At 41.5% G+C, this 18,918-nt stretch overlaps 1 protein-coding gene across 3 annotated transcripts in view; it reads right to left on the reverse strand.

Annotated features, from left to right (window-relative positions):
• Positions 1-9,869, reverse strand: part of Stn1 (STN1 subunit of CST complex) — a 33,311-nt gene extending 23,442 nt beyond the window's left edge. The window contains exons 1-3 of one of the 3 annotated variants that reach the window (XM_047554137.1): positions 9,855-9,869; positions 9,081-9,271; positions 2,213-2,308 (exon numbers count right to left, since the gene is read on the reverse strand). In XM_047554137.1, coding sequence (XP_047410093.1) covers positions 2,213-2,308; positions 9,081-9,213 — 229 coding nt within the window. In that variant the 5' untranslated portion in view covers positions 9,214-9,271; positions 9,855-9,869. The other 2 variants (XM_047554140.1, XM_047554139.1) reach the window with 2 other exon arrangements.
• Between the last annotated feature and the right edge of the window lie 9,049 nt (positions 9,870-18,918).

Below are 18,918 nucleotides of genomic sequence, written 5' to 3' on the forward strand. Positions count from 1 at the left end.
TGGAGAAAAACAGGACCAGTGTCTTTGATAAAATGAAACAGAACAGGTTCCGTATGGGTATGCCTGGCAAAATGATCTGCTGATTTAAAAATTTATATATGCTGGGAAAAAAGCAGAAGACAAGCAAAATTTCATCTCGCATGTGCAATCTGAATATGCACGAGACAACTGTCTTCAGGAAAACGAACAAATGTTGAGGAAATGCAATGATACTGTATCTATAAATTATCAATAAATGTTCTTGATTACAAAGTTTGACTGCCTTCTGTTATTCCCAAAGTAGAGCAAGAATGCAAATCCAAGACAATACCACGAAAAGTGATAATGTCAATTACAACAAAGATTTGGAATTCAGGTCAAACTTCCCAACAAATATCTCAACTACAGAGAATCTTGCAGTTGCACAAGGCAATGTATTATAATGCTCATATAAAACTCAAAAAAATCAAGACCCACTACTCTAAAATCACATTCTAGTAATTCTCTGGTAGCACAATATAGAAATCCTTTATTTAGTTTTTTTTCCTATTTTTTATTGGTTTACTATATTTGTACGTAAGGGTAGGATTCATTGTTACATATTCATACATGCATACAAAATAACAATATAAGTTGGCCAATATCATTCCCCAGTGTTTCCACTTTCTCTCCCCTCCTTCCTCCCTCTGGTCCCTTTCCCTGGCTCTATTGCTCTTCCTTTGATTTTCATGAGACATCCCCCCAACACCGCCATCTTTCTTTCCTTTTTCCTAACTTCCACATGAGAAAAAACATTCAACCTTTGACTTTCTGAATTTGGCTTATTTCACTTAACATAATAAACATAAACAAATTTGATCCATTTTCCTGCAAATGTCATAATTTCATTCTTCTTTATGGCTGAATAAGATTCCATTGTGAATATATACCACATTTTCTTCTTTAATTCATCCATTGACTGACACTTAGGCTCGTCCCATAGTTTGACTGACCATTATGAATTGTGCTGCTATAAACATGGGTATGCGTGTATCACTATAGAATGACTTTAAATCTTTAGAATAAAGACCAAGGAGTAGTATAGCTGGGTCATGTGGTAGTTTCATTCCTAGTCTTTTGAGGAACCTCCATACTGATTTCCATAGTGGTTGCTTCATCATTGTGAGTTAAAGGAGCTTTTCTCTTTTTTTTTTGGCGGTGCTGGGGATTGAACTCAGGACCTTGTACTTGCAAGGCAAGCACTCTACCAACTGAGCTATCTCCCCAGCTCCTTAAAGGAGCTTTTCTGATAGTGGATGTTTACCCCTTTGAGAAACAAAAGATTTTTTTGTTTTTAACTGTTCTGGATATAAATCTTTTGAAATTATTTTCACACCTCTCTGTCTTCTTAAACATTATTTTCACACCTCTCTGTCTTCTTAAATGTCTACTTTTACATTAATCTGGTCTTTTCTTTTTAAGGTATCACTATAAACAAATATTGACCAAGCACCATAGCACATGCCTATAATTCCAGCAACTTGGGAGGCTGAGGCATGAGACTCACAAATTGAAAGCCAGCCTCAGCACCTTAGTGAGACCCTATCTCAAAATAATTTTAAAAAGCTGGGCCTGGTGGTACACACCCATAATCCCAGTGGCTCGAGAGGCTGAGGCAGGAGGATCACAAGATCAAAGTCAGCCTTAGCAAAAATGAGGTGCCAAGCAACTCAGTAAGACCCTGTCTCTAAATAAAATACAAAAAAGGGCTGGGGATGTGGATAGGTGGTTGAATGCCCCTGAGTTTAATCCCCAGTACCAAAAACAAAAAAAAGGCCAGGTTGTGGTTCAGTGGTTAAGTGTTCCTGGGTTCAATTTTGGGTACTCAAAAAAAAAAAAAAAAAAAAATCTATATCTTTATCTGTATCTATATCACTGTCCTTTGTTATTTCTAGCTATGCCTGCAGGTATCAGTGTCCTCCCTGCCAGTCAGTGATCCTAGACTGCTCTATGTTATTTTTTCCTACCTCCTGGCTCCCCAGCAGTCCCTCACAGTATTCATCAGTATCATTCCTGACCTCTGTCTCATTATTCACTCAGTCTCCATGTGGGGCTTCCAGAGGCTCCCAACAGAGGAATGGGCTTTCTGAACTGGCTCCCAGCAGCTCTGGAAGGCTGGGGCTGCTTAAAACTCAACTTTAAGCTAAGTGAGGACCTTCTACATAAGCTCGATTTCCAACATCAGTGTTCTTACCTCCATAACTGTAGAAAGCATCTCTTTCTCTCACTCCGACGACAGTTCCCAGAATATCTACCTGTTTTATTGGATGCCCATTGTACAAAAATATACCTAAAATTTAAAAAGAAGCAAAGTTCATAAACTATATGATTACATTTTCTACTTCACTGCATGTCTGTTGGGGGAGGGTGCAGGGATGTCAAAAAACAGTGGCATGCTATTTGCTGAAATTCCAATCTTAAGAACTATCCCTTGACAAATGACAAGTTACAAGGAACTTAGAGGTCTTTTCCTCAGGGGTCAGAGGCACAAAGTTTGGCTTTTAAAAGTTTGCAGTAGTGCAGAAAAAACTGGTGTTGCCAAACTAGATTCGGTGAATTTGCTGGTGACCGGGAAATGTACCTCCGTGAAGGAGGTTCACAAGGGTCCAGACAACCCTCATCTGATGACCCACACAGGACTGCATTTTGAGAAAGAGAAAGGAAACCATGAGAAAGGCTTCTGGGCTTTGTTAAACCAGTACTTTTCTAAGAAACCAGTCATCATTTCTGTGAACTGGCCTGAGTACTGTTTTTCTCTTTTGAGAAAAAAAAGGAGATGACACATAGGTTATAAAACACTACCCTTTGGGGCCAGCAGATTCTAATTCAAAAACTCTCTTTTTAAAACTGTTTTCAAAACCTAGACTAGAGATCTGTCAGTCAAGTTTCTGCCAGAAGAGATACCTGACTGGGGAACCCACCCACTGACACCCACAGCCTTTTGCAGACCTGGGGACAAAAGAGACAGAGGGACCTGAGCTCAGTCCCTGATTCTGATCTGAGGTTCCAGAGCTCCTGGCTTCTGCGGCACCTCTTTCTGGACCCCTGGTATCCTTACCTGAGTTCTCCATTGCAGCTTAAGCCATCTGCACTAAAGGGTCCTGACTGACATCCTCTCTGGCCTCTTTTCCTGATAGCTAATTGTTTACTTTCAGAAACAGGTTATAAATTTTCAAATGGCCATTTCTGTTATTTTATTTTATTATTTTTTTAAACTGGGGATTGAATCCAGGGGCACTTTAAACTGACCTATATCCCAGCCAGTTTTATTTACTTTGAGACAGGGTCTTGCAAAGTTGCTTAGGGCCTTGCTGAATTGCCCAGGCTGCTCCTGAGCTTGTGATAGTCCTGCCTCAGTCTCCAAAATCATTGGGAATATAGGTGTGTGCCACTGAACCCAGTTTTGGTCATTTCCTTTTAAAATAAATATGTGAAATGTAAACAAAGAAGCCATGGTCACTTCAGGCATCTGGCCACCTCCTCCCCTTACCACTGAGCTGTGTGGGTCCCATCAGATGTGGAACCTGCGGCCTGAACTCAGACTGGATTCTGCTGGTGGTTCCCTTGTTCCCCTTTAGGATGACTAGAGATGAATCACTATGGTAGAGTCCCAGGTATAGACAAGGAAACCCTGAGTCTTAGCCTGCTGGAGACACTAAGAGAATGAGATATTCATCCAAAGTAAAACAATAAATTTAGCTCAAAGCAGGCCCTTCTCTTGGCAAAGGGAAACTTCTAAAAATGACTTGGTGGATGGGAGAGCATCCCCAGGACAACCTTGGAGGCCATGAGCTGAAAATGGCAGTCACACAAGGTGGAGCCTGAGTCACCCCCAAAGGAGAGTCACCCCATTCAGAAATATTTGGGTTGAATAGGAACAAAGTGGGTTCATAGAAAACCCATGAAATTTTAAGACCTTTAAGACGGGGGAAAGGTGCTCTGCCTATGTTAAAGTCTATGGAAAAGATGGTTAGATGACTGGACTAGTGACATGAACCAAAGATGTCCCCAAGTTGCCTCTCCTCTGAAGTTACAAACTCTGTATCTGGTAACAGTTGATAAAAATCTAAACAGTTCTTTTCTTAAGGACACGGTAGACTTCTTTGAAAAAGGACAGATGTGGGCCCCACAAACTGACAACTACTTGCCTTTGAGAAAAGATAGTCACTTGAGGATGCAACAAAAAATGTTGGGTCCCCAAGGACTGATGCAAAAAAAAAAGTCATAAAAGCATCACAGAACAATAGACAACAACTGTAGAGGAAAATAACAAATGGTTTGCATTTAAAACTCTGAGAAAATTCATTGAGGAGGAAATACACCGCTTAGAAAGTCAGAAGAAATGTCTCAAAGTACACGGAAACATGAACCACACAAATAGATATGTTCAGCCTCTACAAGAAGAGAGCTGAAGATGCAGAAAAATAATTAGAGAACCACTTCCTTCCATCAGAGCAAGAGTTCTCCAGTAAGAAGAGAACTCAAGGGAGCCAGATGACAGCCCTCTCAAGTGAAAAAGCCCAACGGGCTAAGAAAATAATCACAGCAGACAAATGCTAGCTGACACCAAGTTCATGCCCCAGCCTTTTCCAAGGGCCCCCTTGCTCCTGCTGTTCCACATACAGCCCACAGAGGGTGCGAGAACCTCTGTGGGGATCCCTGGAGCCTCACGCCCCTGACAGGAAGAAGGTCAAACTGTGAGGACTCAGGGACCTGGGGTCACCAGTAGATGTGACTCAGATTCAAACAGTAAACCTGAACACCCATGACCACAGCAAGTTACCTGCCTATTATTTATTTTAAAAAATACTTTTTATGAATCTATTTTATTGATGTATAATCACTCTTATTGAAATTTGACAGCAATAAAATGACTAAAAATATTTTTGAAATATAGATTCATTTAATATAATTCTTATAAATACAACTATCCCTGGGCATCTATGGGGTATCGGTTCTAATTTTCCCTTGCTTTAGCTGGCCAAAAGGAATTCTCTGACCTACTCTGTCCAATAGTAGGACTTAAGAACCTCCTCATTTCAAAGGGGTCCTGCCCCATACCCCGGAGGCAAGAACACTGAATAGAGAGGCCAAGAAAAATCTGAACAGAGAGGCCTTGCTGGATCTCCCCCACCCAGTGTCTTAGCATTACAGCCTATCCTTATTGTCCAATCATATTTCTCCAGTTCCATGCTTCCATAATGCCTGTGCAACAAAGTCTCCAATAAAATGCCAAAAGAAGAGGTTTTGAGAGCTTCCAGGCAGCTGAACATGTGGAGATTCCTGCAGGGCAGCAGATCTGGAGAAGGCATGGAAGCTTAGTGTGACTTCTCTCCTAACTTGACTATGCATTTCTTCATCTCTGTCCTTTGTAATGTCCTTCACAATAACTCAGTAAATAAAAATAAGTGTTTCCCTGAGTTCTATGAGCTGTTCAAGCAAATTAGTTGACGTGAAGAAGAGGTTGTGGGAACCCAAATTTATAGCAGTTGGTCAGAAGAACAGGTAAAAACAACCCAGGGCTTGCAAATGGCATCAGAAGTTGTGCCAGGGACAGAACCCTCAACCTGTGGGATCTGACACTACCTCTCAGTAGATAATATCAAAACTTAATTGGACTAGAGGATGCCCAGCTGGTTCCATGGCAGAACCTACTGCTTGCTTTCTGATGGAGAGAAAAACCTCACATCTTTCGGGGTCTGAGAAATCTTTGGTGTTGTGTGTGATACAAAAGCAAGAGGAAAAACAAAGGTGTTATTTATCCAATCATTGAAGTTTGACATTACAGAGACATTTAAAACAAAGACCATTTTCACATGTTATGAGCTGTTATTTTAAATTAATTGATTGGTTTAAAAAAAAAATGCTGAAACTCCCCCAAACCTACACGTTACCACCACCATAGTAAAACTTCACGATATTTTTATAGGTTCAACCCTAAATTCACAGATTTAAGGAGAGGATATTTTGCAATCATTTTGCAATGCAATTCTAACACTAAATCCCCAGCCAGGTTAAATTTCACAGGTTTAGGACACAATCACCTATAAGACTGACCTCACTTCAGGAACTAGCCCCAAGTTTTGTGGGGATCCTCTGGTCACCTGCACTTCTGGCCAACTGGCTATAAATCTAGGGATCCCCATTAATCCCTCAGGTTTGGTAATTTGCTAGAACTCAGAAAGGTGTTCCACTTAGGAGTACAGTTTCATAATAAGGAATACGAATCAGCACCAGCTAAAGGAAGAGATGGCAAAGGGCAAGGATGAGGAGGTCCAAACGTGAAACTTCTGCGTCCCCGGTACACATCATCCTCCGACACATCAATACAAGATCACTAACCAAGAAAGCTCAGCCAAGCCTCAAGCATCCAGAATTTTTACTGGGGTTTCATAATAGCAGGCATGATTGATTCATCAGACATATGACTAAACTTGACCTCCAAGGGGTCAGGCTGATGGACCTAGCTCCAAACCCCAAATCTCTAGTAGTAAGGATGCTCTTTTGGATTTGGACAGCCCCCATCCTGAAACTAAAAGCCCAGCATAAAGCATCTTATTAACATAAACTCAGGTGTGGTCCAAGGTGTTATTGGTCAATAACAGAGACAATCCTATCACTGGGGCAAGTCCAAGGATTTAAAGGTTACCTCTCAGGATCAAGGATAAAGGTCAGCCACATTCTTTATTACAGAACACATTTGATTCATGTTTTGTCATTTTTTGGTTAACTTTTGTTATTTTGTTTAAGATATTCTCTGCTGTTGAAACATTTCTAAACTGTATGAATTCTCAAGTTCTTTCTTTCTTTTCTTTTTTTTTTTTTTCTGGTACCAGCACCACAAAAACAAAACAAAAACACTCTTAACCAGCAATAGAGCAAAGATCAGTACTAATATTTTATTGGTCTGTTTTTTTGTTTTGTTTTGTTTGTTTTGTTTTGTTTTGGTAGTGCTGGGGATTGAACCAAGAGTCTTGTGCATGCGAGGCAAGCACTCTACCAACTGAACTATATCTCCAGTTCTTGGTTTGTTTTTAATACATCATAATGTTCTTTGTCCACAGGATAAGTGAAGCCTCTACAATATCCCCGATACTTGCTTGCTCACTCACAGATCTATTAAGCAAGGCTGGCATTTGGTGTGAGTGAATTTCTTCCTTTAGAGATGAGTTACAAAGAATACTAGATTGTTCTGGAAAGTGAAACACTACAGGGGAGCCTGGATATCTTCCAAGGAAAAAACCAGACCACGTCCAACAATAATCAGGAAATAAAGGTGTGATGAAAAATTTGTACAAAAGGCTTCAGTATTAAGGCCATTCAGATATTTGTACAAAAGGCTTCGGTATTAAGGCCATTCAGATATTTGTAACTGGAATCACATAAAAGTTCATCTACTTAAACCTGTGGACTCTCAAGATCACTGACCACTTCTGGCACACAGCTTGCTAACTCAAAAAGCCCTTGATTGGAAAGCTTCAATCAAAATAGCAAAAAGAGTATAACCGAACTTCTCATATTGCTGCCGAAAGCTTGGTCATTGTTCCTGATGCGATCCACGGTTTTTTTTTTTTTTTTTTTTGGTGCTGGGGATTGAACCCAGGGCCTTGTGCATGCAAGGTAAGCACTCAACCAACTGAGCTATCTCCCCAGCCCCCCGATCCACGGTTTTGAGAAAAAGGAAAAAGAAGGTTTATTATTTTACTAGCAAAGGAGAAAGGGATTCCTGTCCCAAAGGCTATGATTCTGCCCATCAGCAGGAACTTTTAAAGAGGGGATTCAAAGTCTATATTCCATGTGTTCTCTGTTGGATTTGTAGTTTTCTTGTTAATTTGGGAGAGAGTCAATTCTGAGATCTTTTGGTACCATCCCCAACGTCTGGATTACTTCCATTCCTATGGTGGGTGTGTACTCAAGGACAGAAAAAATCTGCCTAAAATGGGGAAGAAAGGTAATCCAGTTTCCCCTGAGATTAGGAAGTGGGAGAGATTAGGGAGGAGCAGGGAGAAAGCAAGAGAAAGAAATGTGTCTATTTTAAAAATAAGTTGGGGGCTGGGGTTGTGGTTCAGTGATAGAGCACTTGCCTAGCACGTGTGAGGCACTGGTTTCGATCCTCAGCACCACTTAAAAATAAATAAATGAATAAAATAATGATTAAAATAATAATAAAATTTAAAAAATAAAAATAAGTTGCAGTGGCAAAGCAGCAAGGGCTATGATAAAATGAACCACTGTTACAATATAGCACAGTAAATATAAACATGCATCCACAGCTACTCCAGTTACTCAAATCTACCCAAACTCTATTTGCTGTACTTTTAGGTATGATAAACCTATCTGTAGTAGCCATTACTCTACCAAATTTTATTTTATTTTATTTTGTGGTACTGAAGATTGAACCCAGTGCTGGGCCTTTTTATTTTGTGCCAGGGGCTCACTAAATTGCCTAGGCTGACCTTGAACTTGCAATCCTTCTGCCTCACCCTCCCAAGTTGCTGGTATTCCAAGAATGCACCACAGCCCCTAGCCTAACAATTTTTATTTACCTTTATATGTGTAATTTGTTGTTTCAATTGCCCCTACATGCAAGGTACTGCTTAAGGCACTGTGATTATATAAGGGAACAATACAGATGATGTCCTTCCCCCATGGAGTTTATATTGATTAATTCAAAACAAAGCAAACCCCCACAAGACCAATTCATGGTTAATGCCCATTTTCACAAAGAAGAAATCTAAGCTTTACAGAAGGTGAGGCCTAGGAATGCCTGGTTGGGTGACCTTTCCACCCAGAGCAGACCCAAAGAAAGACAGCTGAGCATTTTTAAATATGAAAGACCTTAAACACAGGCAAAAAGCTTCCTTAGTACAAAGGTAACTCCCCCAAGCCATCTATTTTTTAAAAAAATTTGAGACTGCTTTGACTCATTTCAAGGTCCAGACAAGATCATGTTCAAAGCAGGGGGGTTCTCTTTAAAGTGACTAAGCCCTTGCTTTCTGCAGATTTGGGGAAAGAGGATGCAGATGCAACACATGGACCCATCTGGCTGACCAGTCACATACCTGGCACTTGGCGGGATTCCTTCATGTCCAGGATATCCCTGATGTAGAGTTTTGCAAAGGCTAGAAATACAGGATCCAAACCCCACAAAAGGGATGGCGTCTCCTCTTCACACTTGTTGGATTCAGTCTGCATCGAGGTCCGGCTGTGGCATTCAGCTAAATCTGAAAGACTGTCTCACTGAGTCAAGGATCTATGAGACACAAATATCAGGAAGCAGGGCATTCAATGTAGGCGAAATTGGTTTGACCTGGAATCTGCTCCCAGGAGGCATTCAGAACTCTGGGAGGGGTGCAGGGTGCTGTCAAACTCTATGCCAACGGCTGTGGAAAGATGCATTCCTGTGTGAGAACCCTTTCCCCAAAGTACCAACTTGGAAAGGGCTAAACAACTACTTTTCACTTTGGGGAGAACCCCCCACACACAGGCGTATCCTGAAACCGCTTTAATGGTGGGTCCCAGCGAACAACCGGAGTCCTTGGGACCCCGCACGTGTTGGGACACAGTAGTTACACGTATCTGTCGCTTTGCCTCTGAACCTTTCGCTGTTCGGGATGAAATAAGAAAAGAAAGGAGGAAACAAAAACATGGACCCGTTCGCGGTCACTCCGGCCGCATCCGCTTGGCCACAAGCAGCTCCCAGCAGCGCTGAGGCCTGGCCCTTCCGGTGATCGGAACCGCAAGCGGCCACAGTCCCCGCCCGCCGCAGGAGCGGTTGGCAGAGGTCGCCCCTGGAGTTCCGGCAGAGGCAGACACAGCCTCCTGCTAGGGCGAACCTAGTCAGCCAGTCTGCGCACTTCCTTCCTGCAGCCTGGTGCCGCCGCGGCCCCGCCCCGTGCCGCCGCGGCCCCGCCCCGCTCGCTGCGGCCACGCCCTCCTCCAGGAGGGGGCGGGGCTGTGACGTCGGCTGCTCCAGGCAGACCTCAAGCCCCTCCCACCGCCCGGCCTCCTGCCGGGGGCGGGGAGCAAATCGCCGAGGCTTTGGAGTGGTTCCCGAATTTCTTGTAGCTCAAACCCGCCTTTTCAAATCACTCTTCACCCCACCGCCCGCTGCTGGCCCGACCCTGAATCAGGATCTCCAAGAGATTTTGTAAGGATCAGGCTTTTTTTTGGTTCCCGTTAGAGTAAACGAACAACAAAATAAAGCAGTGCCAAGAAGCAGGATTTCGCGTGGCTTCTTTGTTAGCTTGCGGTACTGGGGTTTGAATCTAGGGCCTCATGCATATGAGGCAAGTGACCTACTATGAGTTACATCCCCATCGACATTATGGCATATTTTAAAGGTTCATTCACAGCCGACACTTGATACACACACTCTCTCTCTCTCTCTCCCTCTCTCTCTCTTATACACTTTGGGACCAACAGTCTCACTTGGAGATAATGCCAGTATCTAAATTTGAGCCCTTGAGTGAATACCAGGCCTCGTCTGCTGAAAACAGCCCTGGAAGATCATGACGGTACATTTTGTCTCCTTTCCTCCTACCTAGTCTACAGTCTGGAATGTTGTACATTTAAGAACTTTGAAAAACTGGCATTCGATGCCAGCCTGTTGGTAACTTGTCCTCTTGCTAATTTAAAGTGAGAAAAGATAGCCACGTTCCACTTTCATAAGTAATGAAGCTACATCATAACATGACTAGAGATGGCAAGAGTTCTTCCCAATTTACAGGGACTCTGTAACATGGCATGAATGGACAGCTCGACCCAGGAGACCAGTCCCCAAGGGGGCAGGTGGTGACCAAAGAGATAATTGCTAAACTATTTATCAGAAAAGGAACTTCAAGTAACTGGAATGGAAAATGTGTCATTAGAACCATGGCATTCAATTACCTCCCTGGCACTGACTAAGCTGCAAATAGAGGCTTTGGTAAAATACAGCATGACCCAGGTTCTACTGCAATGAACAGTTGGGTCTATGGAGTTTAAGATCAAATTAAGAGAAAACACCCTCTCTCTTAGAAAGAACACTCTCCCCAAAGAAACACACCCAGTAGGACAGGAATTCCCAGCTCACCTGTCAGGTGGGAAGAGACAGGTTGGGTGACATTTTCCTGAATGCACGCATCTGCTCCAGGGTGGAACCCAAGAAGAAAATCACTCTTAGGTATACTCAGAGCCTGAGATGATTTCAGAAATGACTCTCATGGCTCTCAGGGGTAGAGTGCTAGAGATAAGAGTCCTTGGGGCCTCTAAACCTTGGGCAGGGCCATACCCGGGTTGTTTAAACACAGCGGACTGCCCCGTGTCATCTTTTATAATTAAGGGAGGACTCTTTTGAGTCCAGTGGGCTTCTGTTGATCTGAGCCTCAAACCTGAAGCAGCAGGTTATAACTGAAACCTACAGTGCGGGGTGGAAGAGAATTTCCAGGTTGCAGAAACATCTAGAGGAGTCTGGGAGGATCCTAGTCCCTTCAATCTCCAACACTGTAGATTCCAGCTTTCCGAAGCTACTGCCTGTACTTTGTGTGAAGGGGGTCCTGAGATCTTTATCAACACTCAAGGGCTTCTGCTTGAAACTCCTTACACTGCAAAACAGACATTTCCAAACCCAACAGCTAACACTTAATACTAGGAATCCTTTCTTATGGGTTCTTAGTGTGGTGGGAAATAACTTGTTTTGTAGTCATTTTTGACAGAATAGACAATTCTTTCTAGAACATTAAGATTTTAGCAAATTCTGGAAAATGTGGGAGTTGAACTGCGTATCTCAACCTCAAAACTTAAATTATCTTGTAAATATTTTTGACATCTTTACAGGTAGAATGGAATTAGTCTACTTGAAAGTTGGATTCAATTTTTTTGTTCAAAGTTTACAATTGACAAATATTCTCTCTTTAACCAAACTTTAATCAGGATCCTTTGAGCCCTCTTTTGAACTAGGCCTCCACCTTGGCCTACAAAGATCTGAGCAAACACTAACAACTTGAGGACACATTCTAGTCCCTCTTAAAATGCCTGCCTGAGAAAACCGAAGGCTGGCAAAAGAATTACAGCTCGTTCCAGCCGGCACTTGAAGATAAGTTCCCTATCTCCCGGTGCCTGTGGGAGGGTAGGAACCCAACTTCCATGGGTGCCAGTAGCAAACCTAGATGGATTTCACATGGACCACCCCTTCTTTCTGCTTTTGGTAATTCATTTTTCAATTCCCTGCCTCTTGTCAAGCCCTTACTCTTCATCTCCCCCTACTCCCTCATTTTCTCTTTAACAAAAGGCCCATTTCTCTAGAAGTCTGAATGAACTCAGTTCTTTACCCTACTGTCTGTAGATACTAAATAAAATCGGTTTTTATTGCTTTAAATAATGTCTGGCTGTGTTTATCTTTGATGTAATAAAGACAACTTGACATTCTTATTATATTATCTCCCTGGAGGGACCTTCAGTAGCAGCATACCTTGAGCTCTCTGTGTGCTTTGGCACTGGACTATGGGATTAAGGGGGGATCACTAATTATGTCACTGAGACAAAAAGAGTAATGTGTGTGGTATGTTAAGTAACAAAGCAAGAGGCTAACTTGTGACTTAACACTGAGTGTGTTGCCTGGCTTATAATTATTTTATGAGTTTTGGGAGATAAATGGAGAGGGTATTATTAAATAAAATGATATAGTATTGTGTATGTTGGAATAAAGCAAGTAAGTGCTCAACATATACCACCTTTTTTTTTTTTTTGGTACTGGGGTATTGGTGATTGAACCCAGGGTCGCTTACTCACTGAGCCACATCCCCTGACCTTTTTTTTTTTTTTTTTTTTTTTTTTTTTTCTGTAGAGACAGGGACTTGCTGAGTTGCTTAGGGCCCCGCTAAGTTGCTCAGGCTGGCTTTCAGGCTGGCAGGATCCTCCTGCCTCAGCTGCCTGAGCAGCTGGGTTTACAGGCATGTGCCACCGTGCCTGGCAACATATACCATCTATTATTTGTTTTCACTATGGAGTTGCAATTTAAGCTGGGTTTTGAAAAGCTGGCAGAGCTGTTCATCCATTTATTCTTTAAACATAGTCTTAAAGCCCTGGTCAAGTACCATTGACCAGAAGTGGAGACCAGGAGGCAAGACCAGGTGGGGGGTTTCCAGCCTTCCTGGAACTCACATTTTGATGGGGGAAAAAGGAAGGGCAGTGAACAAATAAATAAATAAAATAAATAAGACTGTTCTCAGTGCTTTGAAGAAAGTAAGAAGTGTATTAGGCTTGTTCCTAATGGGGTGTGGGGTCTATATCAGTTGGGATGAAGTGACATTCAGGCTGAGACCTGCAGGATATAAAGTAGCCAGGCTCAAAAAGTGATAATGAAGGAGCATTCCATTCAGCAGTTAAAGTCAGGCAAATGTCTGGAAGTAGAAAAGTACTTCCTTGTTCAAGGAATAGGAGAGAGTGTGGGGGAGACTGGCTGTCCATACAATTGAAGAGACAGGCAGAAGGCAAATCTAAAAGACCTGGTAGGCCACAGCAGGTTGGAATTTTATTCTCAGTCTCCCTGTCTGTATAAATGGGATAATATTATGGTGGGGCAGAAACAGTGCAAAGGCAGCAGGATGAGCCAGGCCTATGTGTGGGCCAGCCAACATGGCAGCCTGACTGGAGAGGGAGCCGCAGTGGAAGTCAACAGGAGCCCAGGATTTAAGTTAGATTTGGAAGGGCTTGAGTGAGCTGCTACTTTTATTCCCTAAAAACAATGGAGTGGTGTTGATTATTGATCAGAGGAATGATTTAATGAATTAAAAAATTGTCAGGATACCTTCCACATCTGATACAGAGTGATGGGAGTACAGAAATATGTAAGAAGTGTTCTCTACCCATTTACTGAATCTGTCCTAAAAATTGTGTCTCAGGGATGTTCACCAGTTGAAGGAACTAGGATAAGAAAATATTTTGGGGCCTCTTGCAGTGGCTTTGATCTACAGGTTAAGATCCCCTTAACAATCTTGCTCAAAATCCCGTAATGTTTCTCCCCGTTGGCACATAAATAAGCTTACCTGCTCTTTTAAAGTGTCACCCAACTTAAAACAAATAGCCTTTCTGAAGCCTCCACCCTTTAACTACTTCCTCTGGCTTATTTTCCTGCCCTCCTTTTCAAAGCTAAGCACCTGGGAAGAGTCTAGGCATTCCCCACCCACATTTCCCTGCGGTGGTTCTCCAATTCAACCCACCATAATCTGACTCACCTTCAGCCTCGCCCTAATCCACCTTTTCACTGAAATTGTTCTCCCAAGGTCATAATTACTTTCAAATTATCAAATGTGATCCATAGTCTCCTTATCATTTCTGATCATTTTTTTTGTTTTATTTTTCTAGCATTTAATGTTGAGTGGATCATATTCTCTCCCTACCCCACCTTGGCTTCCTGAGAGCATCCTTTCTGGTATCCTTTCTGGTTCTTCCTTCCCTCTCTTTCTTCCTTCTTCATGTTCATATATCTCTTACAGGTTGAAGTTCCAAGGATCCCACCTCTGCTCATTTTCCTCCCGCCTCACCCTATGCCTTCTCTCTGAGTGCCCCATCCAATCCCATGTCTTCGACTGAAGCAATATTCTAGTGACTCTCAACTTTTCACATTTAGCCCAGAGCTCTTCCTGAACCCTGCATCTGAATTTCTAACTGGTCTCCCCTGAGTCCCCAAACTAGACCTCTTCCCCCATTTTGCCCTTCTCTTCCCTATCAGGATGAACGGCACCATCACCTGCCAATTGTCAAGGTCAGAAAACTGGAAGGTTTCAAGGACACCCTGCTCTCTATCACCCTGAGACGCAAATAGTCATGAATCTGTCAATTCTGCTTTCCAAATATATTCTCTCCTTTAGCCCCTCCTCCCCATTCCTGCTGCCATAGTCTTAGTCAGACTTTCACAATTACTACCTAGATTGCTGACCCTGCCTTTGCAACTAGTTCCTCTACCTCAACCTGGCCTCCCTCCAGTTCATCATCTACACCTCTGCCAGGATGATCTTTATGAAATGCAAATTGGACAGTGTTACTCCCTTGTCTAAAATCTGATGGCTTTACGTAGAAGGCGGAATAAAGTTCAAATTCCTTAGCATCTTATACCAGGTTCCTCTTGGCCTGGTCAAAATGTACATTTCCAGGCTCATTTTCCATTACCCCCATAGCTACTTGACATTCCAAGCCAGCATCTCCCAGGAGTCCAGGGAGATCTCTGAGGAATTCTTCTTTAAGATAATGAAGAAAGTCTGGCTGAATAAGTTTGGATTTAAATACAACAAGTGGGGAAAGACAGTAGAATGAATTGGACATAACTTTTCCTATGTTCATATATGAATACACATATATGTGTATAACTCCACATCATGTACAACCACAAAAATGGGACGTTATACTCCATCTATATATAATACGTCAAAATACATTCTACTGTCATGTATAACTAATAAGAACAAATAAAAAAATTTTTAAAAATTAATCCAGTAAATGAATTTAAACACAGTAATGCATATTTGAATATCTAAGACAGAAACAGAGTGGAAAAAGGTTTGAGCACCAAACTAACATTTCAAGAAAGTTAGTTCGGGAAACACAAATGAAGATATTTGGAACAACTTACAGTAACTAGAATATGCTAGGTTGTCTTTTACTTTCTCCTTTTCTGACTGGGATGCCACTCACTTACTAGTTACAAAAAATGACTCTTCTATATGTGCTGGAAATGCAGAAAAAAGTGCTATGTACTGGTCATATGGAAGGAAAGAGTCTCTGGAGGCTCTGGAGGTCATATGGAAGGAAAGAAACTCTGGAGGCTCTGGAGGCCTCCTTCTCTGGAGGAGCCAACAAATAAACACATGGTCACAGTGTGTCATGATGAATGTCATGTAATTGGGCAGCATAGGGTGGGAGACCTGAGTTGAAGTGATCAGCAGACAATAACTTTGCCCTCTCCTTCTTCAAGTTATCCCTAAGGTACCTGTTAGTTTTACTTTGTGTATTTTGAGCTTAGCTGTTAAGTTCACACGTTTCTAATTGTTGTCTCTTCCTGAAGTTTTGACTGTTAGCATTATGAATATTTCTTGTCCTAAGGTCTATTTTTCCTGATATTATAATTACTCCAGTTCTCTAATGGCTACTGTTTGTATGATATATCTTTTTCCATCCTTTTAATTTCAATCTATTCGTGTCTGAATGTAAGCCTCTTATAGATGACATATATAGGCATACATAGTTTTATTACACTTTACTGTGCTTTGAAGACATTATAAATTTTACAAACTGAAGGTATTTTTAATTAGCTGGGTGTGGTGGTGCACAACTGTAATCCCAGCAGCTCAGGAGGCTGAGGCAGGAGGATTGCAAGTTCAAAGCCAGCCTTAGCAACTTATCAAAGTCCTAAGCAACTTAGTGAGACCCAGTCTCTAAATAAAACTAAAAGGGCCTGGGGATGTGGCTCAGTGGTTAAGTACTCCTGGGTTCAATATCCAGTACAAAAAAAAGATTTTTAAATTAAAATATGCACATTTTTTTTAGACATAATGCTGTTGTATACTTAATAGACTAAAGTATCATATGAACATGACTTTTTTTATACACTGGAAAATCAAAACATTTTATGTAACTCTATTTTGATATTTGCTTTATTGTGGTAGTCTGGAACTTGCATTATCACTGGAGTATACCTGTAGTAGAATCTTCCCTTTTTATGTAGTCTAATAATCTCTACCTTTTGATTGGGGTATTTAGGCTATCCATATTTAATGTAATTTTTGATGTAGTCAGGTTAATGTTTGCCATTTTTATATTTGTTTTCTCCATGTCAACAGTATTTTTCATTCTTCTGTTCCTCCTGAACTACTTCATTTTGTATTTAAATTACTCTCTTAATTTTAAAAAATGTTTTTATTTGGGGGGATTTAGTCCAAGGAGTTTAATATGCATCTTAACTTACTACAATCGATTTCAGGTTATTCTCTTACTTAATTTTGCTTCAGTACTCTTATATTCCCTCCCTCCTTCTTTGTGCTATTACTGCCACATATATCACATTCATATATATTATAAACCAAATAATACAATGTTAGCATTATTGCTTTGTTTAATCTCATACCTTTGAAAGAAGTTAAAACAATAGGTGAGAAGAAAAATTGCTATAGATTCTTGTGTCAGTCAGCTTTTTGTCACTGTGACCAAAATGCCTAATGAGAACAACTTAGAAGAGGAAAATTTGGGGTCCACAATTTCAGAGGTTCAGTCCAAGGTCAACAGGCTTGATTGCTCTGGGCCTGAGATGAGGCACGGCATCATTGTAGAAGGGTGTGGTGAAGGAAAGCTGCTCAATTCAAAGCAGTCAGGAAGCAGAGAGCATGAGGAGGAAGAGGAACATAGGATAAGATATAATCCCCAAGGGTATGCTCCCAGTGACTCATTTTCTCCAACCATGCTCTACCAGTCTACAGTTACCACCCAGTAATACTTTCAAATTATTAATCCAGCAAATAGATTATTCTACTAGTTAGGTTGCAGCTGTTATAATCTAATAATTTCACCTCTGCATATACCTGCATTGTCACATGAACTTTTGGGGGGCATTTCTCATACCCAAACCATATGAATTCTTTTACAGTAGCCCACATAATTATCATTCTGGTGCTCTTCGGTCCTTTCAAATATGAGTGCCCCAAATGGAATGAGCCCCTTGGACTGTAACAGAGAAGCTGCTGGTACTCAGTTTTCCCTGCTCCAATAAAGCATTTATATTGACCAACCTGGGAGCAGCAAGCAAGGGAAATGGGAGCAGCCCCAGTCCAGGATGGTTCAGATTTGTACTGTTCCTACCTGAAGTTCAGTCATTTTTCAAGCATATCTGCTTTTCAGATTGTTGTGTGCCTTGGCTCTGTCTATCTTCAGAGTGACAAAATAGTTGTTCTGGTTAATTTTTGTCCAACTTTCCAGGTGCTTTTTTGGTGGATCATTTGTGATCTTCTTAAACAGTCATGGTTGGAAGTTCCTGATAGTTGGGCTTTTAGGACGAGGGGGGATGAGGTGGCTCAGAAATAAGGAATAAGGACTGAAGGGTAGAACAAGGTCAGAAGTTGCCTGGTTGGAGAAAACAGTTACAGCACTTCCTGCCTCATTCCTATGTCAATGGAAGGCAACGTGTGAACTGGGGTGTAATTCTCTAGAGCACCTTTCAGAAAGAGGGGAATCAGAAATGATAGTGAGAGATAACTGAGTGTGAGAGACACACTCTGTGTCCTAACATGTCAACCAAGTAACTCCTTTTTCCCACCCAGCTGATCTGATTTGATCCACAGGAGCCAGAGATTAGAATGTTGACCTTTGCAGGAGGGAGCAGGCTGAAGTTCATCCAGGAGAGCAGAGAGTGACTTCATCGTGAGGAAAATGTGTGAGTTCACCAGCTGGAAAATCCCTGTGTCTTATCCTTATATTTATCTTATCATAAAGATGCTGCAGAGTTTGCAAGGTATTTGGAGTTAGGTAAGGATTAAGTTTTGGAGAAATTGGATTAATCGTTATTAATCATAATAATAGACCACGATAAAAAGATTAATAAAAGTCAAGAAGAAATGAAAACTTTTCTTTTTAGGCAAGACTTTCATAAAAGTTTAAGGTCTTGACCAAATGAAGTTTGTACTGACATACATAAATTTTTTTTTTTTTGCACCAGGTATTGAATCCAAGGGCACTTAACCACTGAGCCACATCCCCGGCCCTTTTTTGTATTTTATTTAGAGACAGGGTCTCGCTGAGTTGCATAGTGCCTTGTTAAGTTGCTGAGGTTGGTTTTGAACTTGTGATCCTCCTGTCTTAGCTTCCTGAGTCTCTGGGATTACAGGTATGCACCACAATACCTGGCCATACATACAATTTTAAAAATAATTTAAA

This window comes from Sciurus carolinensis, chromosome 5 (genome assembly GCF_902686445.1).
Source record: "Sciurus carolinensis chromosome 5, mSciCar1.2, whole genome shotgun sequence".
Classification (NCBI taxonomy): Eukaryota; Metazoa; Chordata; class Mammalia; order Rodentia; family Sciuridae; genus Sciurus; species Sciurus carolinensis.